A 26,395-nucleotide genomic window follows, 5' to 3' on the forward strand; every position below is an offset into this window, starting at 1 on the left:
AGCTGTTAGGAGTCACTGCATACCTTAGCTTCCTCTGCCACAGAACTGCAAGAATTGTCTGAAAACCAAGATGTCACCCTAGGTTGAAACCTAACTGAGTACTCTTAAAATCAAGGTACCTTTAGAGTTCCTCAAAATACCAATTTTATATACAGAATATTCTCAGGCAAGCTTCTTTGAAACCAGTAGTATCAAAATATAATGCACATAGCCAGACACATTTCATATTCTTCCTTGTCCCTTTTTAACCTCCATTGACTTAATTCAACGGACTCTGTATTCATAGTAAAGACTGAATCCATGAAAATGATTTCTCTCTAAATATGCATTAGAGCTATTTTCAAGGCACCATTAATCTAGAAAGACTATGTATGTATTTATGTATTTATTATGTATTGTAGGTAGAAGAAAAAAAAGATCTTATTCACTAGGCCACTTCTAAACCAAACTGAATTTTAGTATCTCCTCAAAGAATATGGAATGACCAGATAATTGAAGCAGGACCCTGTAAGCAATATACAGACTTCTTGCAGGCTGGCTTAAGTAGAGAAAGTTGAGCCACCACTATCCAGACTATTATACTGTGTGTTGCAATTCTCAATTGAGATCGACAAAAATATACAAGTCATAGCAGTGCCCCTTAAAGGGAGTCCTGTCTTTTAGCAGCTCCAACATAAGTAAGAGCCAAACCTATCAGAGCCGGGCATACAATGAACACTTATTCCTGAGCAACTGGTAGGTATATTTACCTTGGGAGGGCAGGAATGTAGCTCAAAATCATTCCCTCATTTAACCGAGGAATCCTAGAAAAGTCAACCCCACTTACAGTAGATCATAGACTCTATCAGAACAAGTCTGAATGAGACTCACCCTTTTCTCAATTTTGACCTCGGCCCCAGGGTCTGCATAGAATTCAAAGTGTAGTGTAGTTGCACTGGGTGGGTATTTCTGTGTATAAAGCACATGAAAGAATCAAATACCATCTTCTCCCAAATCTTCCTTCAAAGTCTTAGTCACTTGTCCAACTCATTGTGAAGCAGAATGAGTAGTGTAGTCAGCAGCTACAGTGCCTTCACTCCTTGTCTTAGCAGAGCTCAGATGTCTTGTAACAAAACAGAATCAGGAAGATGGAGCCCAGAGCTCCAAATCTTTCATATTTCTTACTTATGAGTTACCAGTTGCCCTTTCTTTCAAGAGATCAATTTTGATTGTAGCTGTTCTCAAGAGGGAAAAGCCAAGCAAGTCTGCCAAACAGTAATGAATAAGAATCCAAGAAATGATGAAGGACAAATACAAGGGGTAGGTACCAGCTTGAGAATGGAAAAGAACATTCTTATGTAAACCTCAGTGTATATCATCACCCTTTGGAATATTTTATTCAAAATATGCCTCATGGGCGTACCTTCATAATTCTTCAAATACTCCCTTCCATACCATTCTACACCACTTCTCATGATATCCAATTGCTTTTCTGCACAGGTATATACCAAGACATTACAAATCAGACCCTGAAAACAAATCCTCTTTAACTCTAGAAAACCAACATGAAAATCAAAGTTAAGTCCGCAACAGCATGCCCATTAAAATGTATCCTTGAAAGAAACCAGTAGCAGTGGTTGACTCTGAGGATGGAGAATTATTGTATACTCCTTTATACTCTTAGAATATTTTAACATGTATATGTATTACTTCCTTTTACAGTACACATCATATTCTTCAAAGTCTGATGACATGCCAAATATCAATAAATAAAAGGATGTGTGATTTCTTAACACAGGCTGCGACCAAAATGGGTTTAACAGACATGGGTTTAACAGCCTAGTAGAGTGTATCATACTGTTTTGCCCAAGGGGCAAAGAACAAGCTTGATATACATAAGGAGGCTCAGAATTAACCAACTAAACTTTAAGGTGAAAAATCATTTTCTCCGAATTAGAATTCCGAACTGAATACTCTTTAAGATTTATGTAGCTTTGATTATTAAACAAACACTCACCTCCCATCTGATCCAATATCCATTAATATAATGCACACTAAAGAAAGTATACCAGCTAAGATGGGAAAGTAATTTGTTCTAACTTGTCGTTTTCTATGACCAGAAAAAGAGCCATTCTCCAGGGGGAAAAAGGCTTGCTAAGATAAATTCACTAAATTTCACCGTAGCCATTTGTCCTATACATGACAAACTGACAAAAGAAACAGTACATCTGCTGGAAAATATAGTTGCATCTTGGCACAGAACTGTTATAACAACCCCAATTGGGCCTTGTGGTTCCACAGCAACATACCAAAGGAGAGGGGAGGATGGCCTGAGCTTATAACCTAAGCATGGGTGAAAAGTACGAGCAGAACAGGGCATTAGGGGTAAACATGAAAAGCACACAGAACATTATAAGCTCTCAATAATCCTAAGGGCAGAACTGCTCTCCAGGCAGCCATTCTTTAAATCATGCCAGACTGCCAAGAGTTCCAACAGTTCCAGTGAGAGAATGCAAGCAAATGCACTTTCTGGAATTATTCATCACTTTCAAACTGAGTCACCAAATGTAGCTTCCTACTCAAGAGCTGAGTATGAACATACACTATTTCTGAGATTCTTCATCTACTGCCAGTAAATTGAGGGCCCATGGATTTCTAGACAAGGTGTGCTATGTCTCAACTGATCTCAGGTTCCTCAAAGATCCTGATGTGAAGTGGCACTTTATATACCATATATTCATTGTAAACTAGGGCTCATGAAGAGACCACACACAGCTCTGCCAAAAGACACACATATGCCAAAGAGTTACTTACCATCATATGCAAGTCTCTGCAACATTCTGCGAGTCCAAAGCCATTCTCCTTTCCACCCCAGCTCTTGGAAAAGGAAAAATACAGTGTTAAAACAGTGCTTAAGGTAGCCATGCGTATAAAGTATTTAAGAGTATGTGGCTGCTTGGAACAAAGTGTTGAGAAGATATCCATATATGAAAGTCAAACAAAGAGAGGGAGCAAATATAAGCAAGGACTTAAGACTTAAGGCAAGAAAGACTGCCTAAAGGTGATTTCTCCAATGAGATCAACTTCACTGTTCTGTGAGGATGCTACTGGGAAGAACATAAGCAGTTATTGCAAGCGATTGCATTCTACATGCATACAGTCATGCTTGCTGACAGGTCAGCCTTGTCCCATCAGGCCTTCAGTACTATACTATGCTTTCCATGCTTAGTTTGCTCACCTCTCACTAGGTGGAATCACATGCTCTCCAGTTCCTCACTTTTTGACATGAGCCAAGTGGCAAAGCAGAAGATTCTGCATTGCTTACTACTACTGTACTCTGCCACCACAAAGACTTATCTTCAACAAGTACTTGCCCCTAAGGTAATGGGGGAGAATGGCTCAATTGTACACTACTATTGGCCCCAAATCCAAAACTCCGGCCATATAATTTTGCTTAACAACTACCCTATATTTTCAATAGCATTTGTAGTATCAATCATTTTCGCCTAATTTGCAACTCTCCCAGGAGTAAGGTGGGCATTTGTTGAAAACATTCAAGAGTAAATGCATTAGTCCCTGCTTCCTGGGACAAGGCATACAGTTGGGGTAAACAATAGACAAACTGAAAAGCTTCAGAAGAAAGGCTAGGGAATGAGATGCTTTGGGGAATATAGGCTTTGAAAAGCTCCACATATTCCTGGGAATCTAGAAGACCACATCTATGTGCAAGGCTGAGCACATTCTCAGAAAAGACCTGAGAAGGCCCTAAGTTCCCACAATTCTGGGCTAATCATCAGGCTCTGTTGCAAGCCAGAAGTAAAGGCTAAGGCAGAGTTGTCAAATTCCTGGTTGACTATCGAAGATATTGAGCATTGATATTGAAGATATCAACATACACACAAAAACCACCTGCAAAGATTGGGAGATTTCTGTTGTTGGTTCTAAGAGTTTAAGGCAAAACACTAGCTGACCACTAAGCTAAAAGAACAGAGACTTCAATGACCACACAAAACAAAGCATTATGAAATCCATTTAGGAAAGTCTAAACAAACAACAACAAACCCTGGGGAGGAGTGAGAATCTGATTTCCAGAGTTGCCATATTATAATATTCAAATGTCTATTATTCAACAAAAAAATGAGTCATGCAAAGAAACAAGACACTATTAAAACAAAGGAAAAAATAAATTATAGCAACATGAGGAGTGATGTCAGCAAGATGGCCAAATAAGACATCTCTTGCTACCCTGCACCCCAACAACAACAATTTGTTGGGGTGGAAGATAAAGGTTAAAGGACAAAAGCATTAAAAAAAATAAGAGCTAAAATAATTTGTTAATGAATACACAATGTAAAAACAAGTAAATTGTGACATCAAAAACATAAAATGGAGGTGGGGGAGTAAAAGGGTAGAGTTTTTCTATGTGAACAAAGTCAAGGCTCATGGTAACCACAAAGCAAAAACCTAAAATAGATACACAAAAGATAAACAGAAGGGAATCAAAGCATACTACTATGAAAAACTATCAATTCACAAAAGAAGGCAGCAAGAGAGGAAGAAAAGACAAGGGAAATACAAAATAGCCAGAAAACAATTAATAAGATGGCATTACTAAGTCCTTTCCTATCAATAATTACTCTAAATGTAGAAGGATTGATTTTCCAATCAAAAGGCATAGAGCGACTGAAGGGTTTTAAAAAGAGATCCAAGTATATGCAGCCTACAAGAGACTCACTTCAGCTTTAAGGATACACAGGCTTAAAGTGACGGAATGGAAAAAGATAGTCCATGCAAGTGGAAGCCAAAAAAGAGCTGAGGTAGCTATACCTATATCAAACAAAATAGGCTTTAACTCAAAACCTGTAACGAGAGACAAAGGTCATTATATTTAACGATAAAGGGGTCAATTCAAAGAGGATATAACAATTGTAAATCATATGCACACAGTATCAGAGCACCTCAATGTATTAAGCAAATACTAACAGAGCTGAAGGGAGAAATAGACAACAATACAATAATAGTAGGGGATGTTAATACCCCACTTTAAACAATGGATAGACAGAAAATCAATCCAAGGAAATGGTGGACTTAACTATACTTTAGACCAATGGACATACCAGGCATATACAGAACATTTCCTCCAACAGCAGAATAAATACTCTTCTCAAATGCACACTGAACATTCTCCTGGATAGATTACATGATGGGTCACAAAACAATTCTTAGTAAATTTAAGGAGACTGAAATCATACCGAGTATCTTTCCTGACCACAATGATATAAAACTAGAAATCAGTAAAAGGAAGAAAATTGGAAAATTCACAAATATGTAGAAATTAAACACTACACTCCTGAACAACCAATGGGTCAAAAGAAGAAATCAAAGGGAAATTCAAAAACATCTTGAGACAAATGAAAATGGAAACACAACATATCAAAACTTATGGGAAGCACCAAAAGCAGTTCTAAGAGGGAAGTTTACAGGGATAAATGCCTACATTAAGAAACAAAAAAGATTTCAAATAAACAACCTAATTTTATACCTCAAGGAACTAGAACAAGAACAAACTAAGCCCAAAGTTAGTAGAAGGAAATAACAAAGATCAGAGCAGAAATAAATGAAACAGACACCAGAAAAACAATAGAAAAGATCAATGAAAATAAGCTGCTGTTTTGAAAAGATAAACAAAATAGACAAAACTTTAGCTAGACTAAAAGTGAAGACTCAAATAAATAAAATTAGAAATGAAAGAGGAAACATTAAAACTGATACCATAGAGATACAAAGGATCATAAGAGACTACCACGAACAAATCACCAACAGATTAGATAACAAAATGCCAACAAATTGGATAACTTAGAAGAATTGGGTAAACTCCTAGAAACATAACCTACTAAGACTGAATCATAAAGAAATAGAAAATATGAACAGATCAATAATGAGTAAGGAGATTGAATCAATCATCAAAAAATACTCAACAGGGCCGGCCGCGTGGCTTAGCGGTTAAGTGCGTGCGCTCCGATGCAGGCGGCCCAGGTTCGGATCCCGGGCGCGCACAGACGCGCTGCTTCTCCAGCCATGCTGAGGCCGCATCCCACATACAGCAACTAGAAGAATGTGCAACTATGACATACAACTATCTACTGGGGCTTTGGGGGAAAAATAAATAAATAAAATTAAAAAAAAAAAATACTCAACAAAGAAAAGCCCAGGACCAGATGGTTTCCCTGGTAAACTCCACCAAACATTTAAAGAAAAATTAAGACCAATCCTTCTCAAATTCTTACCAAAAAATTGAAGAGAGGGGAACACTTCCAAACTCATTTTACAAGGCCAGAATTACACTGATAACAAAGCCAGATAAGGACATTACAAGAAAAGAAAACTACAGGCCAATATCCATGATGAACACAGATGCAAAAATCGTCATCAAAATACTACCAAACCAAATTGAATAGCACATTAAAAGGATCATACACCATTATCGAGTGGGATTTATCCCTGGGATGCAACGATGGTTAAACATACGCAAATCTATAAATGTGATACATGACATTAACAAAACGAAAAGACAAAATCTGTCTGATCATCTCAACAGATGCAGAAAAAGCATTTGACAAAACTCAACATCCTTGCATTTGACAAAACTCAACATCCTTTCATAATAAAAACTGATAAACTGGGGTATAGAAGATAAAGGCCATATATGATAAGCCCACAGCTAACATCATACTCTGTGGTAAAAGAATGAAAGCTTTCCCTCTAAGATGAAGAACAAGACAAGGGTGCCCACTCTCACCATTCCTATTCAACATAATACTGGAAGTCCTAGACAGAGTAATTAGGCAAGAAAAAGAAATAAAAGACATCCAATTTGGAAAGAAGTAAAACTCTCTCCACTTGGAGATGATATAATCTTATGTGTAGAAAACCCTAAAGAATCCACCAAAAAACTGTTAGAATTAATAAATTCATTAAAGTTGCAGGGTACAAAAATCAATATACAGAAATTAGTCACATTTCTATACACTAACAGCAAACTATCTGATAAAGAAATAAAGAAAACAATCCCATTTACAACAGCATCCAAAACAGTAAAATACTTAGAAATAAATTTAACCAAGAAAGTGAAAGATCTGTACACTGAAAACTGTAAAACGCTGAAGAAGGAAATTAAAGAAGACACAAATGAAAAGATACCTGTTCAAGGATCAAAAAATTTAATATTGTTAAAATGTCCATACTACCCAAACCAATCCACAGATTCAACATAATCACTATCAAAATTCCAATGACAGGGCCGGCCCCACGGCTTAGCGGTTAAGTGCGCGCGCTCCGCTGCTGGCGGCCCAGGTTCTGATCCCGGGCGCGCACCGACGCACCGCTTCTCCGGCCATGCTGAGGCCACGTCGCACATACAGCAACTAGAAGGATGTGCAGCTATGACATACAACTACCTACTGGGGCTTTGGGGAAAAATAAATAAATAAATAAAATTAAAAAAAAAATTCCAATGACATTTTTCATAGAAGTATAAAAAACAATCCTCCAATTTGTATGGAAACACAAGACTCCAAATAGCTAAAGCAATCCTGAGGAAGAACAAAGCTAGAGGTATCACACTTTCTGATTTCAAACATTATTACAAAGCTATAATAATCAAAACGGTATGATATTGAAATAAAAAGAGACACAGAGATCAATGGAACAGAATCAAGAAGCCCAGAAATAAACCCTTACGTATATAGTCAACTAACATTTGAAAGGGAGCCAAAAATAATGGAGACAGCACAGTCTCTTCAAAAAATGGTGCTGAGAAAACTGGATAACCACATGCAAATAAATGAAATCAGACCCTTATCTTACACCACTCAAAAAAATGAACTTGAAATGGATTAAAGATTTCAACATAAGACCTGAGAGCGTAAAATTCCTAAAAGAAAACATAGGATAAAAGCTCCATGACACTGGTCTGGGTAACAATTTTTTGGCTATGACATCAAAAGCACAAGCAACAAAGGCAAAAATAAAGAAGTGAGACCATATCAAACTCAAAAGCTTCCGCACAGCAAAAGAAATAAAATGAAAAGGCAACCTACAGAATAGGAGAAAATACTTGCAAACTGTGATAAGGAATTACCATCCAAAAATATATAAAGAACTCATACAACTCAATGACAAAAAAAAAATCTGATTTAAAAATGGGCAGAAGAACTGAATAGACATTTTTCCAAAGAAGACATACTAATGGCCAACAGGTACATGAAATGGTGCTCAATATTACTAATCATCAGGGAAATGTAAATCATAACCACAATGAGATACCACCTCACACCTGTTAGAATGGCTATTGTAAGAAAGACAAGAGATAAGTATTGGCAAAGATTTGGAGAAAAGGGGACCCTTGCGCATTGTTGGTGGGAATGTAAATTGGTACAGCCACTATGAAAAACAGTATGGAGGTTCCTCAAAAAATTAAAAAATGGAATGACCATGTGATCCAGCAATCCTAGTTCTGGGTATATACCTAAAGGAACTGAAATCAGGACATCGAAGAGATATATTTGCACTCCTATATTCACTGCAACATTATTCATACTAGCCAAGGTATGGAAACAACCTAAGTGTCCATAAATGGATGAATGGATAAAGAAGATGTGGTATATATACACACACAAACACTGGAATATTATTTGGCCATGAGAAAGAAAATTTTGCCTTTTGTGACAACATGGATGGACCTTGAGGGCAGTTTAGTATGTGAAATAAGTCAGACAGAGAAAGATAATTACTATAAGATATCACCTACATGTGGAATCTAAAAAAGCTGAACTCAAAAACAGAGTAAAATGGTGGTTGCCAGGGGCTGGAGGTGGGAGGAAATGGGGAGATACTGGTCAAAAGGTACAAACTTGCAGTTGTTACATGATGAATTCAAATCTGGAGATCTAATTACAGCAGGGTTACCATAGTTAACAATATTGTATTATATACTTCAAAGTTGCTGAGAGTAAAAAATTTACTTTCACCACAAAAAGGAAATGATAATTATGTGAGGTGATGGAGGTGTTAATTAATCCTACTGTACTAATCATTTTGCAATATATAAGTGTATCAAATCATCATGTTGTATACCTCAAACTTTAAAGCTGGAAAAAAACAAATTAATAGAAACTGTTCCTGAGCAAGTCCAGATATTGGACTTACTAGGGCAGACTTTAAATCAACTATTTTAAATATGCTCAAAGAACTAAAGGAAATCATATACAAAGAACTAAAGGAAACCATGAGAACGATGTCTCATCAAATAAAGAACATTAATAAAGATTTAAATAAAAAAGGAAGCAAATAGAAATTCTGGAGCTGAAAAGCACAATAACAGAAGTGAAAAATTCACTAGAGCCGTTCAAACAGCAGATGTAGTAAGCAGGGAGAAGAATGAATCAATGAACCTAATTAAATACATAGAATGTCAGAGGGTAATATGTGCTACAGAGAAAAATAAAGCATAAAGGGTGATAGGGAGTATGGAGGGTGTTATAATTTTAAAATAGGATGGTAGGGAAGACCTCACTGAGATGAGGGAGCAAGTCATAGAGACAACTGGGAATGTAGCTGTGTAGAGGCCCTGCAGCAAGAGTGTCTGGCACTGTCCAGTTAAGCAAAGGGGCCAGGTACCTGGAATGGACTGAGCCTGGGGAGAAAGAAATGGGAGGTGAGGTCAGAAGTTTGATTTTGTACACATTACAATTGAGGTTTCTATTCGATATCCAGTAGACATTTTGAGAAGGCAGTAAATTTATGAGTTTGAGGTTCAAGGAAAACAGATACAATTTTGGAAGCCAATGGTCCTTAAAACCATGAAACTCCATGAGATCACCTAGGCAGAACGTAGCTGGATGAGAAAAGGAGCCTGGGGTGGAGCCCTGAGCCACTCTAACACTCAGAAGCTGAGCAGAGGAGGAGGCATCAGCCAAGCGGACGCAGAAGGACAGCCATGGAGTTCCAGGTGGATCAGGAGGGTCGTTTGGAAGCGAACAATATTGTCTAGTCTTTAAAAATGTTATTTTCAAAGAATATTTGATGCTGTGGGAAAATACTAACTATAGGTTATGGGGGGGGGAGCAGAATATGAAACACAACGTTAACAGTTATTTTTTCCACATGGCGGTGGTTCAGGATTATTGTTATTTTCTTTACAATCGTCTGTATTTTCTTAATTTTCAACACTGAATATGTATTACTTTTGCAAAAATTCTGAGGCAAATATATTGGAAAATAAATATTGGAAAATGAAAAGAAAAAAAAAATCAATGAACCTGAAGATAGGTCAATCGAGATTATCCCAGTCTAAAGAGTAGAAAGAAAAAAACCTAGAAGTCCAAGAGATCTGTGGGACTCCATCAAGTGTACCAACATATGCATAATGGAAGTCCCAGAAGGAGAGGAGAAAAAGGAGTAGAGAGATTATTCAAAGAAATAATGGCCAAAACCATCTTAATTTTGACAAACAAGATGAATCTACAAATCCAAAAAGCTCAAGGAACTCCAACAGGCCAAACCAACAGAGATCCACAGAAAGACACAGTATAATCAAATTGTCAAAGGTCAAGACAGAGAATCTTGAAAGCAGCAAGAGAAAAGTGACTAGTCATACACAAGGGATCTTCAATGAGATCAAAAGCTGATTTCTCATCAGAAACCATGGAGGTCAGAATTCAGTGGGAAGACATATTCAAAGTGTTAAAAGAAAAGAACTGCCAGTCAACAATTCTATATCTGGCACAACTATCTTTCAAAAATGTAGGAGAAATTAAAGACATTCTCAGATAAAAGCTGAGGGAGCTTGTTGCTAGTAGACCTGCCTACAAGAAAAGCTAAAGGGAGTCCTTCAGGCTGAAATGAAAGGGCGCGAGACAGTAACCTGACTCCATATGAAGACATAAAGAACACCAGTAAGGTAACTATATAGATAAATATAAAAGTCAGTATTAAAGTATTTTTGGTTTATAACTCCTCTTGTTTTCTGTGTGTTTTAAAAGACAAGTATATAAACAGTAATTATACATATATGCTGATGGGTACACAATGTACAAAGATGTAATTTGTGGCAACAACAACATAAAGTGGGGAGAACAGAGATATACATGAGTGAAGTTTTGGTCTACTGTTAAAACTAAGTTGGTAGGGGCTGGCCCCGTGGCTTAGCAGTTAAGTGCACGGGCTCCGCTACTGGTGGCCGGGGTTTGGATCCCGGGCGTGCACCGATGCACCGCTTGTCCAGCTATGCTGAGGCGGTGTCCCGCATACAGCAACTAGAAGGATGTGCAACTATGACATAGAACTATCTACTGGGGCTTTGGGGGAGAAAAAGGGAAAAGGAGGAGGAGGATTGGCATGGATGTTAGCTCAGGGTTGATCTTCCTCACAAAAAAAAAAAAACTAAGTTGGTATTAATTCAAACTAACTTTCATTAATTAAGATGTTTCCCCTGTAATCCACAGGGGAAACAATAACAACTAGACAAAAGATACACAAGAAAATAGAAGACCTGAACATTAACTAGACCTAATAGGTATATATTATAGAACAGTCCACCTAACAGCAAAATACACATGCTTCTCAAGTACATACAAAACATTCTCCTGAATAGATCATAAGTTAGGCCATAAAATAAACTTTAAGAAATTTAAAAAGAATAAAATCATACAAAGAGTATCTTCTCCAACAACAATGGAAAGAAACTGGAAATCTGTAAGAGAAGGAAATCTGGAAATTTCACAGACACGTGGAAATTAAATAACACACTCCTAACAACCAAGGGGTGAATGAAGAAATCACAAAGGAAATCAGAAAATTCTTTGAGATGAATGAAAATGAAAACAAGACATAACAAAACTTATGGGATACACCGAAAGCAGTGCCTAGAGGGAAATTTACGGCTGTAATTGCCTATATTTAAAAAGAAAGCTCTCAAATCAGTAACCTAACCTTTCACCTTAGGGAACTCGGAAAAAAAGAGCAAACTAAACCCAAAGTAAACAGAAAGAAGGAAATAGTAAAAAATTAGAGCAGAGATAAATGAAACAGAAAATAGAAAAACAGATAGAATCGACTAAACCAAATTTGGTTCTTTGAAAAGATCTAAAAAATAGACAAACCTTTAGCTAGACTGACCAAGAAAAAAAACATTCTTGCTTTCTCCTGCTCTTACTTTTAAAATATACATATAGACAGAAGGAACCAGTGAAAAGGGAAAGATTTAAGACACCTAGCTATTATGTTCGTCTTCAACAACACCCGGCACAAGTTACTTGATTTTTCTGATCTTTACCTCAAAACTGAGCCTATGTGATTTTTCCGATCTTTACCTCAAAACTGAGCCTATGTATAAAATTGAGAAAATGATGCTTGTAGTATCTTTCTGAAGATTAAATGAGACAAGAATGTGTCAAGTACAAGGTCCAACATTCATTAAGAACTTGTACTTTCAGCATGATCAGCATTAAACCTAGGAATTTTATTTATGACCTCATTTAGTTTAATCCTAAAAACGATGAGGTAGATATTATAATCTCCAATTCACAGATACATAAACTGCAACTAATTTGATCTGCTGACAGAACTAGGTCCGATTTCTAAACCCAGATTCTTAACCACATGCAAGCGAATTATGTGTTTGTTGTACAGGGCAAGGATGACAAAAGGAATTGAGACTCAGGAAGCTGTCTAAAAAATGAAGAGACATGAACCAAAATGTCTATGAAGACCACTGTTATAAGAACTGGAGTTACATATCAAAAGGAAGATGTATGGGAAAGCAGCCCATATAAACAAGTTACATTTTTAGAGAAATTTTACATTTCAGAGAAAAATGAAGTTTTAAAATTTAATGTGGGGGGGGGTAATTAGAAATGACAGCATTAATACTATACACCTAGCATATTACCTCTAAATTTCAAAAACCTATAAGATTCTTTTATTTGTAATAGCAAAGCATCAAGTACATAATACATTAGCAAAGGCAGCAATGTACTACACACATCAAGAACCCAAATTGTCCAGGACTAGAAATCAACCTTTAATCTACAGTGTCTATGTTAGCCCAATTCAAAACAAAGAGAAGCACATCCATCCAAGTTAAAAGGAATCCAAAATACAAAGGAACATAACAGTAATCATTTAAGCAATCCTTCCTGGTCATAGAATGATCCAAGGGAAGAAAAGAACGTAATAATCCTGAACCACCCAAAAACAATAACAGGAAAAATTCCCACACTTTTACATATGTGTGCCACGTGAAAGTACAGCCTGCACTTAACTTTTACTTTCTAAATGGTCAGAACACTTAATTTAATAAAACTATGAAATATTAGTATGTGATAATCAGCCTAAAAGTAGGATGCTATAATTTGACAAGATATTAATTCTGATAGGTGCTCTTGTGGCTCTAATCAAAGTACCAAATTAACTCTAGAGTGCTCTTCTTCCATTCCCGAATGTAAAACTTATTTGGAAATCTCAAAACCATTTGATATGGTACAACCCTTGGAAAGGGCATGGCAGGTGTAAGCAAATAGATCAGGTTTCAAACCCCAGTTCCATCACTTCCTAATTGTGGGAATTATGAGCAAATCACATCACCTTCCTTAACCTCATACTCTTCATCTGTAAAATGAGGATAAGAATTCTTACCCTCAGAGTATTAAGAGTATTATATACAATATATATTAAATTGGGTAATAACTAAACTATAGTACATACAAACGAGTATTATAGTCACCAAAAATACATCTGCAAAGAGTCATTACCAACTCTCACATTTAATTATAAAAGTAATATATAATACACTGTAGCTATAAAATATTCAAGTAGAGAATAAAAAAGTGAAACTCACCCACCACCATCTCCCCAAATTCAATTTCCTTTCTCTAAGTTACTATTAGATATGTAACTTTCTGAACTTTTTAAAGATAGTTTTACTTTTGGACTTTTTCCAAACAATGGTGCAATGAGAATACTTATGCATACATTTTTGTGCACATCTGAGTATGTTTATAACATGATTTCCTTAAAATAGAACGACTGGGTGAAATAATATGTACACATTTTTCAATAACAGGTGCTGCCAAATGAGCCTATAAAAGGGCATTCATACACCAACAGTCTCTAAGAACCTGTTTCCCCACAACCTAGCCAATACTAGATAGTGCCAATCTAACGGTTAAAAATAATCTCACTTTAATGTACATTTCCCGATTATTCCTAGTGTAAACTTTTCATGTTTTACTGGCCAATTTTAAAGAAATATCTCATATTCCTCTGTGAACTGTGTGTTCATATGCTTTCGTATATTATTCTACTGGGTTGCTTAGATTTTTATTGATTTGTAGGAGCTGTTTACATATTGAGTATTATTCCTTTGTTGTATATATTGCAAATATTTTTTCCCAGTTTAAGATGTCATCTTTCTTTTATTTATGACTATATTACTATACAGAAGTTTTCACATTTGCACATAATGAAATTCGTCAATTTTTTAAATGGCTTCTAGGTTTCTTGACTTTCTTAGGAAATCCTTCCTCATGAAAGATGTTAAAAGTTGCTTGTATTCACCTCTAAATATGTTTCTAGGATTTATGTGACTACTGTGAAGAAATGATCTAAACACATTTTCCCCTCAAATAGCCAACTGTCCTACTGTTTGGATCATAAGCAACATGAAGCTTACTATTTCATTCTGCAGACATATTTGTTTATTCTGGTGCCAATTCAAAAACTTGAAATTACTATGGCTTTACGATATTTTGTTATGTGATACAGCAAATGACCCCGATTCTTTATCAGTGTTTCCTTAGATATTTTCGTGCATTTCCACTTTCCAGTTGATGCTATTAACAGACCTCCACTTAACCAATTTGACAGATTAACAGCATTCTCCATGCCTTCTGTAAAACATATTGACTGATGCAGCCTGCTGCAGGCACTCTTTTGCTTCCATCAGTTATCTGTATGTGTACCAAGTCAGGTGTGTTTGTCCCCAAAATCATTCATGTCAGTTGTATGTATTATAATCATGTTATTTTAAATACTATGTAAAACAATGATTTAAACTGAAAAGGGAATTATTCTATAAAAACTAAGTTGAATATTTTGCAAAGACTAAAAAGCAGGATGCAAAAATAAAAATACTTTCAAATTAGAGAAAAGAGATTCAGGGGTAAATTATAAAAATTTATAATCCTGGGGGCCGGCCCTGTGGCGTAGCGGTTTAGTGCGCACGCTCCGCTGCTGGCGGCCTGGGTTCGGATCCTGGGCATGCACCGACAACCACTTGTCAGGCCATGCTGTGGCGGCGTCCCACATAAAGCAGAGGAAGATGGGCAAGGATGTTAGCTCAGGGCTGATCTTCCTCACACACACACAAAAAATTATAATTATATATTCAGGTTCCTTTACAAACTAAAGTCTTCACATTGTTGCTCCACTTTAAAGAAATCACAGATTATAGTTATAGCATATGTAAGATAACAGACTGTTTCTTACTCAAAGTAAAGTACTTGGCCCTACATTATATAGACAGGTAATGGAATTGACATTTATGTTTTAGTTTTCAGGAAATGGTATGTATTAATCACTTTTCAAAAAAAGTTTCTGCTTTAACAAGATTTTTAAAAATAATTAACCTACTGGGGTGGGCCCAGTGGCATAGGGGTTAAGTTCGCGCGTTCCACTTCAGCAGCCCAGGGTTCGCCGGTTCGGATCCTGGGCGCAGACCTACTCACTGCTCATCAAGCCATGCTGAGGTGGCATCACACACGAAAGAGCTACAACTCTACAACTATGATATACAACTATGTACTGGGGCTTTGGGGAGAAAAAAAAAAAAAAGAGGAAGATTGGCAACAGATGTTAGCACAGGCCCAATCTTCCTCAAAAAGAAAAAAAAAGAGGAAGACTGGAAACAGATGTTAGCTCAGGGCGAGTCCTCCTCAGGAAAAAACAAAAATATAACTAACCTACCAACTACTGGCCCTAATTTCAAAGAGGGCTTCTTCTATATAGACTCTTACCATGCAAAAAATGCTATCTGTCCCTGTTAACAAATTTAGACCATCTTTTAAATCTGTTAAGTAAAGGTTTAGTTTTGTTATAACAGATCTTAAATAGCATTTGTTAGGTTTAGTTTCTTTTACTTATTTATGTAAACCATCTGTCCCATTATTGCCCATTCACATTCCTTTCTCCTTGCCAAAGGCAACGCTTTTCACTTCTGATATCTATCCTTTAATTTTTGTTTTCTCAAAACTGTATGTTGGTTTGTGTGCACATTTTTAAGTTTCGGAAATGGTACTGAGCATTAAACATTTTTTTAACTCCTCTCCCTACCCAGCACTATTTTTGTTTTTAAAGATAATATCAAAGGGTGTTTTTATTTATTTTTTTGTGAGGAAGACTGGCCCTGAGCTAACATCTATTGCCAATCCTCCTCCTCCTCCTTTTCCCTTTTCCTCCCCAAAGCCCCAGTAGATAGTTCTATATCATAGTTGCACATCCTTCTAGTTGCTGTATGTGGGACACGGCCTCAGCATGGCTGGACAAGCGGTGCGTCGGTGCGCACCTGGGATCCGAACCCGGGCCGCCAGTAGCGGAGCACGCGCACTTAACCGCTAAGCCATGGGGCCGGCCCCCATCAGCACTATTTTTAAAAGCTATTAATGTTGCTATGTGTATTTTTTGGTCCACTGCTGCTAACTGCTACACAGTCCATAATATGCCAGCACTGCACTTTACTTATCCAATCTACTAATAATGGACACCCAGGTTGCCTCCACCTTCATTACCACAATGATGCAATATTCTCACAGATGTCACCTTATGGAATAATGTGATATCATCTTTGGGATATACAGTTAGCCCTTGAGCATCCACGGATTTTGGTATCCGCAGGGAGTCCTGGAACCAATCCCCTGTGGATACCAAGAGATAACTATATACCCAGGAGTACCAGTCTACACTCCCATCAGCAATGCCTAGGTGTTCCTATAGCTTCACAGGCCTGCTAGCACTTACCATTATACAGCTTTTCTAATTTCTGCTAATCTGATACAGCTTTATAAAGCTGGATCTCATTTTATTTGTATTTCTCTAATTACTAACGAGTTTAAGCATCTATTCACATGCTGAATTCCCTGGTCTGAGAACTGTCTATCCATATCCTTTGTTTATCCTTGTTGACTTGGAGGAGTTTCTTGGATATTCTACATTAACAGTTCCTTGTCAGTTTTAAAACATTGCTAAACACCTCTCAATCTATCACCGGTCTGTTAACTTTTGTCCTTGGCAGTGCTGTTCAATGTCCACACACCAGCTGCCATTCCACCAACTGTTCATGGATAGTTTGTTCGTGAATGTGTTACTGGTCCATGACAAAATGAGTTTGCACAAGAATGTTATTCAACCACATCAGTAAGTACACTGTTCAGCTCAACTGGCATTTTTGATGAAGGAAGCAGTGTGCTGATTTACATTCCGGTATAAGCGCCTTAGGAGTAGCACTGAGCTATAATGTTTTTCAATGGAAAGGAAGTCTTAATTTTGTATTATAAAATTCAAATTTTTACCAAATGGTTTATGCTTTGGGGTTTTTAAGAAGTCCTCCCCAACCAGCAGATCACAATATAACCTACACGATCTTCTCTTAAATTTATAGTTGTACCCAATATGGCTTAAAGACACTACACTTGTTGATACTATGAATGGGGTCTTGTTTCCAATCATTTTCTAACTCTATACTCCTAATGCATGGAGGAGCTATCTGTTTCTGTATATTGATCATTTACTTGGCTACTTCACTGTACTTTTATTAGTTCTAACAAGTTTATATTGTCTCCCTAGAACACCAAGACTCAATCCTATCACCTACAAATAATAAGTTTTCTCTTTTATTATGTATCCTTCATTTCTTTCTTTTCTGTTGTATTGGTTAGGACCTCTACTACAAATTTAAGTGGTAGAAGTAAAAGGTGGCATTTTCGTGTGACTTTTGAATTCAATGGCAATGCGTCAGTCTCCCCATTATGACTTCTGGTAGATAATTTATAAATTTAAAGTTTCTTTTCCTAGCTTCCTAAGAGTTTATATTAGTTTTTACTGATGTGCTGAATTTTATCAAATGCTTTTGAAGCATCTATTGAGATACGGCTTCTTTTTCCTTTTTTTTTTTTTTTAAAGATTTTATTTATTTATTTTCTCCCCCCAAAGCCCCAGTAGATAGTTGTATGTCATAGCTGCACATCCTTCTAGTTGCTGTATGTGGGACTCGGCCTCAGGATGGACGGAGAAGTGGTGCCTCGGTGCGCGCCCGGGATCCGAACCCCGGGCCACCAGCGTCGGAGCGCGTGCACTTAACCACCAAGCCATGAGGCCGGCCCTTCTTTTTCCTTTTAACTGTTACTTGGGGTTCCAATGTTGAACTGTCTTGCATTTTTTTAATAACGTGAAAATTCTTACAATATGTTAAGAAAACAGGTCGCATTCCTTGTACATACATATTTGCAAATCCAAGAAGAAAATACGCTCAAATTTTAAAGGAGGCCCCATCTGGATGATTTACAGGTGATTAATATTCTCTTTATACTTTCCTATATGTCTTAGAATTTTCATAATACTTTACATTGTCATACAAAAACTGTTTTTACACAATCATGCACCTGAAAATAGCCTGAAACTTATAGTATTTGTGAGGTAACCATTAATCAACTCTTAAAAAGTCAGCCTTACCAATTTTCTTCCAAGAAAGCTTTCTAGCAATGGCTACCTCTCTCAAACCTGAATATGTATTATCAATTTGCCTCTAGGAACACTGGACAATAGTTGGGTTGAGCTGAACTTTTATATGAGAGCTTTTGCCTTCAATGACAATTACTATCCTCACAAATCAATTACTGAACACAGTACTAAGTACCCTACATTTTATTTTATTATGAAACTACTCTTTAAGGTAGATATACTAAATTCCCAGATGATAAAACTGGTATCAGAGCTAAAAAGCAGAGCCAGGACTTAAATCCAGGTCCTATATTGTAGCATGCTTCCCTCTCAAGTAGAATCTGATTCTGAACTTTCTTTCCAGAAGGAAGATGCCATTTTTGAACAAAGAGATTCTGCTTTGTGAGCAAAGATTCAGGAAATCCTTCAAAACTACCTCATAATAACTGAGAATACTTCTTAGGTTTTTTTTTGTAACTTAGCTATGTGGGCCCCAACAGTTCTACTCAACCAGGCCAGTGAATTTAACTTAGGGATTCCTATCCATTTTGACACTGCAAGACACACTGGTGAAAAGGAACTATACGGGCCAATTTTTGTGCCCTTCCAACTCTTCACTTGTGACTCACCTCTGCCAAATGTTGCAGCCGGGTTAGCAGTGGGGTTCTCTTGTCAGATCCAAGGCGCGTGATGTAGTTTGACCTTTTGCTAAATACATACAGAAGGTTAAGGACTGCCAGCACCACTTGCATATCAGAGGAAGCCAATAAAGTCGTCAAATGCTACAGGGGACAAAAAAGGGCAAGTTCATGATATCAGGCACACTAGGCCTTGAAAACTTAAAAAGCCAATGTAGTAATAGATTTGTCAACATTTACAAAGCTATCAAGAAGTTTAACAATACAAAAAAAAATTATAAATATTTGAGCACCTACAACATGCAACCTTGATCCCAAGAAGCTTACAATCTGTCAGCAAGCCAGACAGTACAATAAAAGTAAAAAAATGTGAACAGCAGTTCAAAATTACACAGGTGTCCCCACAAGAAGAAACAGACTACAAAAGAGACAAATGTGTATTATAATACACAGTAGAACTTAAGAATATTAAGTCTCCAACTAGACTAAATGTATTGTGAAAGAAAGATAATTTCATGCTCCTTCTGTATCCTTCACAACAAATATAAGATTGGAATTAAAACACGGTTCTTCATATAGAAGCTAAAGATATCAACAAGAGTTGGTGGCATTTATGAATATTACGGTACAGTGTATGTAACAGTAATTGAAGAGTGACTATTCTGTTTTTTTAATACAATCAAAATTCATTAATATATTAAAGCATTTGGTCAGTGTCAAAATCAGTATGTAACTTAGCTGGAAATAAACCCAGGTATTTCCAGTTGCTGATTATCCCGAAGGCCATGGACTTCCTTTTGCAGCCAATCGATTTCATCTTCAACAGACTGCTTATCCAGCCCCCACTTAAAACTCTGGGTGCTAGGTCTTTAGCTCAGTTATCCCACTTCTTTCCCAAGCCATTTTCTTTCTACTTGTTTGTTCTGATTCTCATTTTGTTTCTTTACTGAAGACTTAGGAAAATTAACAAATAATAACAGGGCACTCAACCAATAGTGATAAAAAGGCTAAAGTTAGGCTAAAGGAAAAGAGTTTATTTTCTTTTAGTGATTTTCAACCAATTCAAAAGCTCAGTGATTCCTGTGCCCACTTTACTCTTTAAGAATATGCAGCATGCTATTAATACACACTTTGGGGAGAGGGGAGAAGAGATCGGTAAAAAAAAAAAAAAAACAAAAAAGTAATTTGAGGCTGCTCTAATAACCTGGGACAAAGATCAATTCCTGCAAATTCCCAAGAATACCTTAATACATGTATTACATTCTCATTAATTTCTTGAATCTTGAAAGGCAGGGTGAAGGCAATAGTAAAGAACCTTACCATCAACCCTGTGAAGGGTATCTATATCCAAGAGACATCCTACCATTGTCTTTGACATTGAAAACCCCAGAGCTTCGTAATGAAAAGAAAAGAAGCAATCATCAGAGAGAAATAGCAATTTCCTTATTTCTGGAGACAATTCTAGTTATGAACAGATCACACAGGCTTGAACCTCTCCTACCTCTATGGAACTGTACAGGTGCCGGGAAAAGCTATACTCAATGAGCAAGGCTGTGAAGTTCAACACAGCCAAGAGAAGCATTTTCACTTGTTCTCTTTCCGGCCTATCACACACGAGCATCCATGACATATTCTCCACTGTCTGTCCAGCATCTGCCAGAATTCCATCGAAGCGGTCCAACAGATCCACCCAGTGATATAACTCGCACTGGAGAGGTGAAGAGAAAGAGGAAGATATAAGAATAAGGCAAAAGTACTGTGTGGGTGCTTTGCTACAAGGGATTGCTGAGCATGATACCTAGGCAAGTTCACTTCCCACCTTTGCTTCTCTTCAATCCCCCACCAGTACCAAAACCTATGCAAGAAAGATCGTACTCTTACTCTGAGCCGCACGGACCTGAGTTCACTGTTATATCCATCAAGGTATACATTACCAATGCCAGTAGACACCACAAAATCTCTAGGCAGGTCTCCAGAGGGAGAAATGTGGCTACATTCTGAGGTCTACAAACACAAGGACTTTCCCTGCCAGAACCCATTTTATCAGAAGTGTTCATTTTTAGTTATCTAAAGAAGATTCTTTTAAACTAAAAGTAAAAATCCTCAGACTATCTCCAACTCATATTGTCAAACTAAAGGAATTTTATGGTTGAAATTCTTTAGCATCACCCATGTAAACATTCCTCATTCTCAGCTAGCAAAATTTTCCTTTCACATTTATTTTCTTTCAAAATTTCCTTGGCAACCAGCCACAGGCTCAAAGCCACTGGTCTAGAGCTGTACTAGACATACACTAGACTAGATGCTTATTAATTACTGAATGAGGCTACCTCATTTTGGTTTCTCTTTCCACGTCAGAGCATACAAAATGATGTACTAGGTCCAGGGAGCCCTGCCTTTTGGGAGCATGGGTTCACATACCTTTCCAATGTTCCATGTTTTGATCTGCTGCAGTTCCAAGAGGAGTTGCTCATCATTACAAACTTTGAGTTTGTCTATTAAGGCTCTGCAGTCTGCAGGCTGAGAAAAACAAACAGGTATTCACGAAGGGTGTTTTGGAATATGAGGGGAGACAAAAGAGGAAGAATGGGAAAAGGAGTCCTTAAGCCAATACATTCATCAATTTAACTTTTGATAGAATATACTAAAGAAAAATGGAAATTTGCCAGATGATCAGTTGGGATTAAAATGGCAATCTTACATGAAACAATCCATCTGTGCTTCTTTTTAACCTAGATAAACTGGTAGATGTACCAGTTGGAAGGGTACAGACAACAGAAATAAAGCAAATAAGCTAAACATCAATAAAAACAAAATGAATGAATCTGTACCATGGTCTGAAAGTTAACCAGAATGCCTGATAAGGAATGCTGAATCAGAGGAACACTGAAAAACCCTAGTGAATTCAGTTAAAGGTAAACATTAGCATTGGCTGTATTTTCCTGCAACATTAAACTCTCTAATTCTAGGAGGGCAGAGAGGGCTGAACTTTGTAAAACCAGGGCTTCATTCTTACTTGGGGTTTCCATTTCCATACATTCCTGCTCTTACTGATGAGAGGGCCTGTTTCTCAGGTAACAAGGTGTGGAGTGAGAGTTTATAGTAAAAGTTTCTGAAAGTGGAGGAGGGGGGAAAGGGATAGGGACTGGGACAGAGAAGCCTTCTACTAACGGATGGCACCTGGAAGTGATTTATACTTACTCTTGGTATCTGGGAATGGGCATGGATTTGGAACCAAACAAATCTGGGTTTAGCTTCTGGCTTAGCATTTACTAAGCTGTTTGATCATGACCAAGTCCAACCTCTCAGCCAGTTTTCTTACCAGGAAAACAAATGTAATAACTACCTTGGAAACATAAAGCTCAAATACTTGCCACATACATAAAGCACGTATCTCACATAATAGGAGCTTAAACATTAAGAAACAGCATACTATTACAAAGAGCATGGGCTCTAGAATTAGGTAGTTGGTAAGCTACCTCCTTGAATCTCAGTATCCTCTTCTGCAAAATGAACTAACACCATCTATTTATCCAGCAATGTCGTTGTGGCATTAAACTAGGAGTATTTTTAGCACCCAAAAGAGAACATGGAACAATAGGGGCTTAAAGGTAAATGGTTTTTTTTAAAGCTAAGTCCCAAACCTTTTCTCCCTCTAAAGTAAGCATTAAAAGCTACCTCAAATTTTTGTGGTAATTAAATGCATGTAAAATCCTTGGCGTAAAATCCTTCCATAAACCAGGCCCACACTTTTTCCTCCTCTCTTTGAAGTTATATTGGTTGAAGGAGAGGTGGTGAAGCAGTAGGAACAGATATCACGGGAGTCTGAACCACCCGCTCATGCAGTTCACTTGTGCGTTCTGGACCTACTTGGGCCCAGTATCAAATATACCACTTCAATTTCTAATGGAATGCAGCTATGCAGATCCAATTTTAGGATTCTGTGGGTTAGATAACACCCAGTTCATGATGAATATTTGGGTCCTGTAATCACTTGGTATCTCATGATTGGGCATTCAGTCTTTATCAAGGTCCAGTAGCAAGCCAGAAGCTGCTTTTCTGAATGTTAGAATAGTTGTTGGCAGAGGACTGCATGGCCAAAACTCCAGGGGTCTTAGCTGCGATTCTCCTATTGGGGCTTGCCAGAGGCAATACATGGCATCTTTGGCTTACACCTAAGTCAGGCACCTGGATCTACTAGGTCATAATGCCCACGTGGTAGGACAGCTTGCATCATTGTCTGAACTTCTGCAGAGTATTTTCTAAATCCAGACGTCACTATCACTTTAGAGGTTATCCAGTAAATGGTTCAAAATAGCATGCCCAAATGTGATATACATTGGCTCCAAAATCCAAAGAAGTACCTGATTCATCGTTCCTCTTTCTTCATGGTATGTGGTACAAGGTGCAGCAACTTGTCTCTCACTTTAGAAGGGAAATCTTGAGATTTCCCTGACCTCTGGACCTCTAGAAACTTTTCCTGATGTGGCAGGCCCTCAAACTTCAAAGGGTTTACCTCTGACTCTCTGGCACACATATGTCTAAGGCATCTAAGGTACCTGTGTTTTCCGCTCACAAGATCCAGTTAGTATAATGACACCAATTTAACATACCAGCATGATACTCTGTTTTATCAGGAATATCAAGGTCCTTCTTGGACCTTCTTGATAGCCATCCCGACCTAAGACCAGGTAAATATTCACCTATCTGTTGTATTTCTCCTGTAATTTATTTCTTTTAAAAATATTTGACTTTTAATTTATCTAGAATTTATTTCAATATGTAACAGTCCCTCACCCCTCAAAAGTCAAACAACTGTCCTGGCACAGTTTCTTGACTAATGTTGTCCTTCCCCACAAATTTATAATCCCTATAATTATCATATGTTAAGTTCTTATGCATATATACACTAGGATCCTTTTCTAAGTCCTTTATTCTCTTACCCTGATGGCACTATTTTAATTTGTGTAGTTTCATAAGGCAAGTTTTCTTTTCGCTCTTCAGTTTCCAAAAAAATTTGAGTACATAACCGTCAAAAATTCTAGATGCCAAAACACACCAAAAACAAAATCAAAAGAAAATGAAAGTATCTGTAACAGATATGAAAAATGCATATACTCAATCTGTATGGCATTCAATAAGAAACAAACTGACATTCCAATGTCAAATACAAAATGAACAGCAAGAGCAGACAACTGACATAAGGCCAATAAATTTGAAAATGTATGTATTAAAGCATGCAAATTAGAACAGTGAAATATTTTTTCCCCACTTTAAAAGATAATTGGTAATGCTAGAGAGGGTATGGGAAACAGCACTTCTCATACTCATTAGTATAACGCTGAGTGAAAAGGGCAGGAGAACTGCCCATGCGATAATCTTTTAAAGACTGGAAGAAATATAGCAAAATGTTAACAGAGATATCTGTAGGTGATACTTGCCAGGTAGTTACAGTTTTTAAAAAACCAAGTGGCCTGTATTTACAAAATGAACTAATGGATTATGCGCCAGATACTTTGCTCAGCAACTGCCTCACATTAAGGAGGGAGCAATTATCTGTTTTACAGCTGTAGAAATTAGGCAAGTTAATAAACTCTCAGCCACAAAAACCTAATAAGATTGAAACTCATGTCTAATTCCAAAGCTTATGCTCCTTGAACTACAGCACATGGAGTGTCATAACAATGCAATACTTTCTTAACCTCAGAACGCAGTTTAAGCCAGCTGATAGAATATTGGATTGAAGCGGGGATTTCTACTGCTGACATAGGATCAACTAACACGGCCACCCAAATACACAGGTTAATACAGGTTAAGCTGAATTGTATAGTTAAGAATCGGTAATAAAGAAAGCTAAACACTGCCCTCACAAGAAATCTAGTAAGAAAGGTGTTACCACTTTAATTTTCTAGAAAACAAAATTGAGGAAGATCCCACAAGTACAGACGGAATTTAAATCCACATCTGCTCTTTCCATTATACCATACTGCCTTTCAATACATAGAAACAGCAGCCAGACAGCCTACTTCAGGTACATACAGCTGCAAACTGTTTATGGCTCACTTTCCATTGGCCACTAGCTTATCCACTTTTTTAATCAAGGGAAGTTCAAAGGGAAACTTGTTTCAAGATAAGTAGCTGTTTTACTGCACTTTGCATATATAAGTAATGATATATTTGAAAGATCAGTATGGATGAATTGATTCCAAGAATTTTTTTCTGAAATAAAAAAATAGGCAGAGCAAACTTTTGGATACTTACAGCTTCAGTAGGTGTCTTTTTCAGTTTTGTCCTGTCTACTTTCATGTTTTCGATTTTCTGTTTTATGATCTGAAAAGAAAATCCCAAAAGAAGTAAGAACTTAAAGCTGCAATCTTGAGCTCTACATGCTTGGGCATAGACAATATAGAAGGAAGAGCACGCAAAATGCTTAAAGTAAAAACCCTCGAGTTATTTATGATGCTATGCCAACTCAGAGGCACAGTTACAAGGTAGGGAGGGGTAAAGAATATCTCCAGATAAAACTAGCCCACATCTACACGTCCCATAGCCTGTAACCAATTTAAGCCCAAATTAAAATGCCTTTTCTTTTTTTACAAATTTCTCAAACTCATAACTAAAAATAAAGGAGTACAATGTTTTTTAACACACCTCAGGATGGAAAAATTCACCATATCCCTGCAGTTTTACAGAAAACTTAGCAATTCCACTTCTGGGAATTTACTCAAAGAAAATCATAAGGACATACACACAAATATTTAACCACAAGAACCCATACTGCATGACCATGTATAATAGTAAAAAACTGGAAAGGATCAAATGTCCAAAATAGGATTGGTTTAAAACAGAATATTGCACCACTGTTAAAAATATTACACACAATTATATAACAGCACCCAAAGATGTTCATGGTGAAATAAAAATGTTACAAAACAGAATGAACAGTATAAACCTATGTCTAAAGAAAACAGCTTAGAAGGGGTATGCACCAAAAATGTTAACTCATT

At 37.1% G+C, this 26,395-nt stretch overlaps 1 protein-coding gene across 14 annotated transcripts in view; it reads right to left on the minus strand.

The window, feature by feature from the left end:
* Positions 1 to 26,395, minus strand: part of HUWE1 (HECT, UBA and WWE domain containing E3 ubiquitin protein ligase 1) — a 150,697-nt gene that overhangs the window by 93,265 nt on the left and 31,037 nt on the right. For all 14 annotated transcript variants that reach the window (XM_087426894.1, XM_014779713.2, XM_087426897.1 and 11 more), the window contains 6 exons: positions 25,650 to 25,718; positions 21,810 to 21,908; positions 20,890 to 21,096; positions 19,380 to 19,532; positions 2,794 to 2,856; positions 871 to 948 (listed from right to left, as the gene is read on the minus strand). In XM_087426894.1, the coding sequence (XP_087283020.1) occupies positions 871 to 948; positions 2,794 to 2,856; positions 19,380 to 19,532; positions 20,890 to 21,096; positions 21,810 to 21,908; positions 25,650 to 25,694 (645 nt within the window). In that variant the 5' untranslated portion in view covers positions 25,695 to 25,718. The remainder of the gene's footprint in view (positions 1 to 870; positions 949 to 2,793; positions 2,857 to 19,379; positions 19,533 to 20,889; positions 21,097 to 21,809; positions 21,909 to 25,649; positions 25,719 to 26,395) is intronic.

The sequence above is a fragment of the Ceratotherium simum genome, chromosome X (assembly GCF_057802395.1).
Source record: "Ceratotherium simum simum isolate JZ-2026a chromosome X, ASM5780239v1, whole genome shotgun sequence".
NCBI lineage: Eukaryota > Metazoa > Chordata > Mammalia > Perissodactyla > Rhinocerotidae > Ceratotherium > Ceratotherium simum.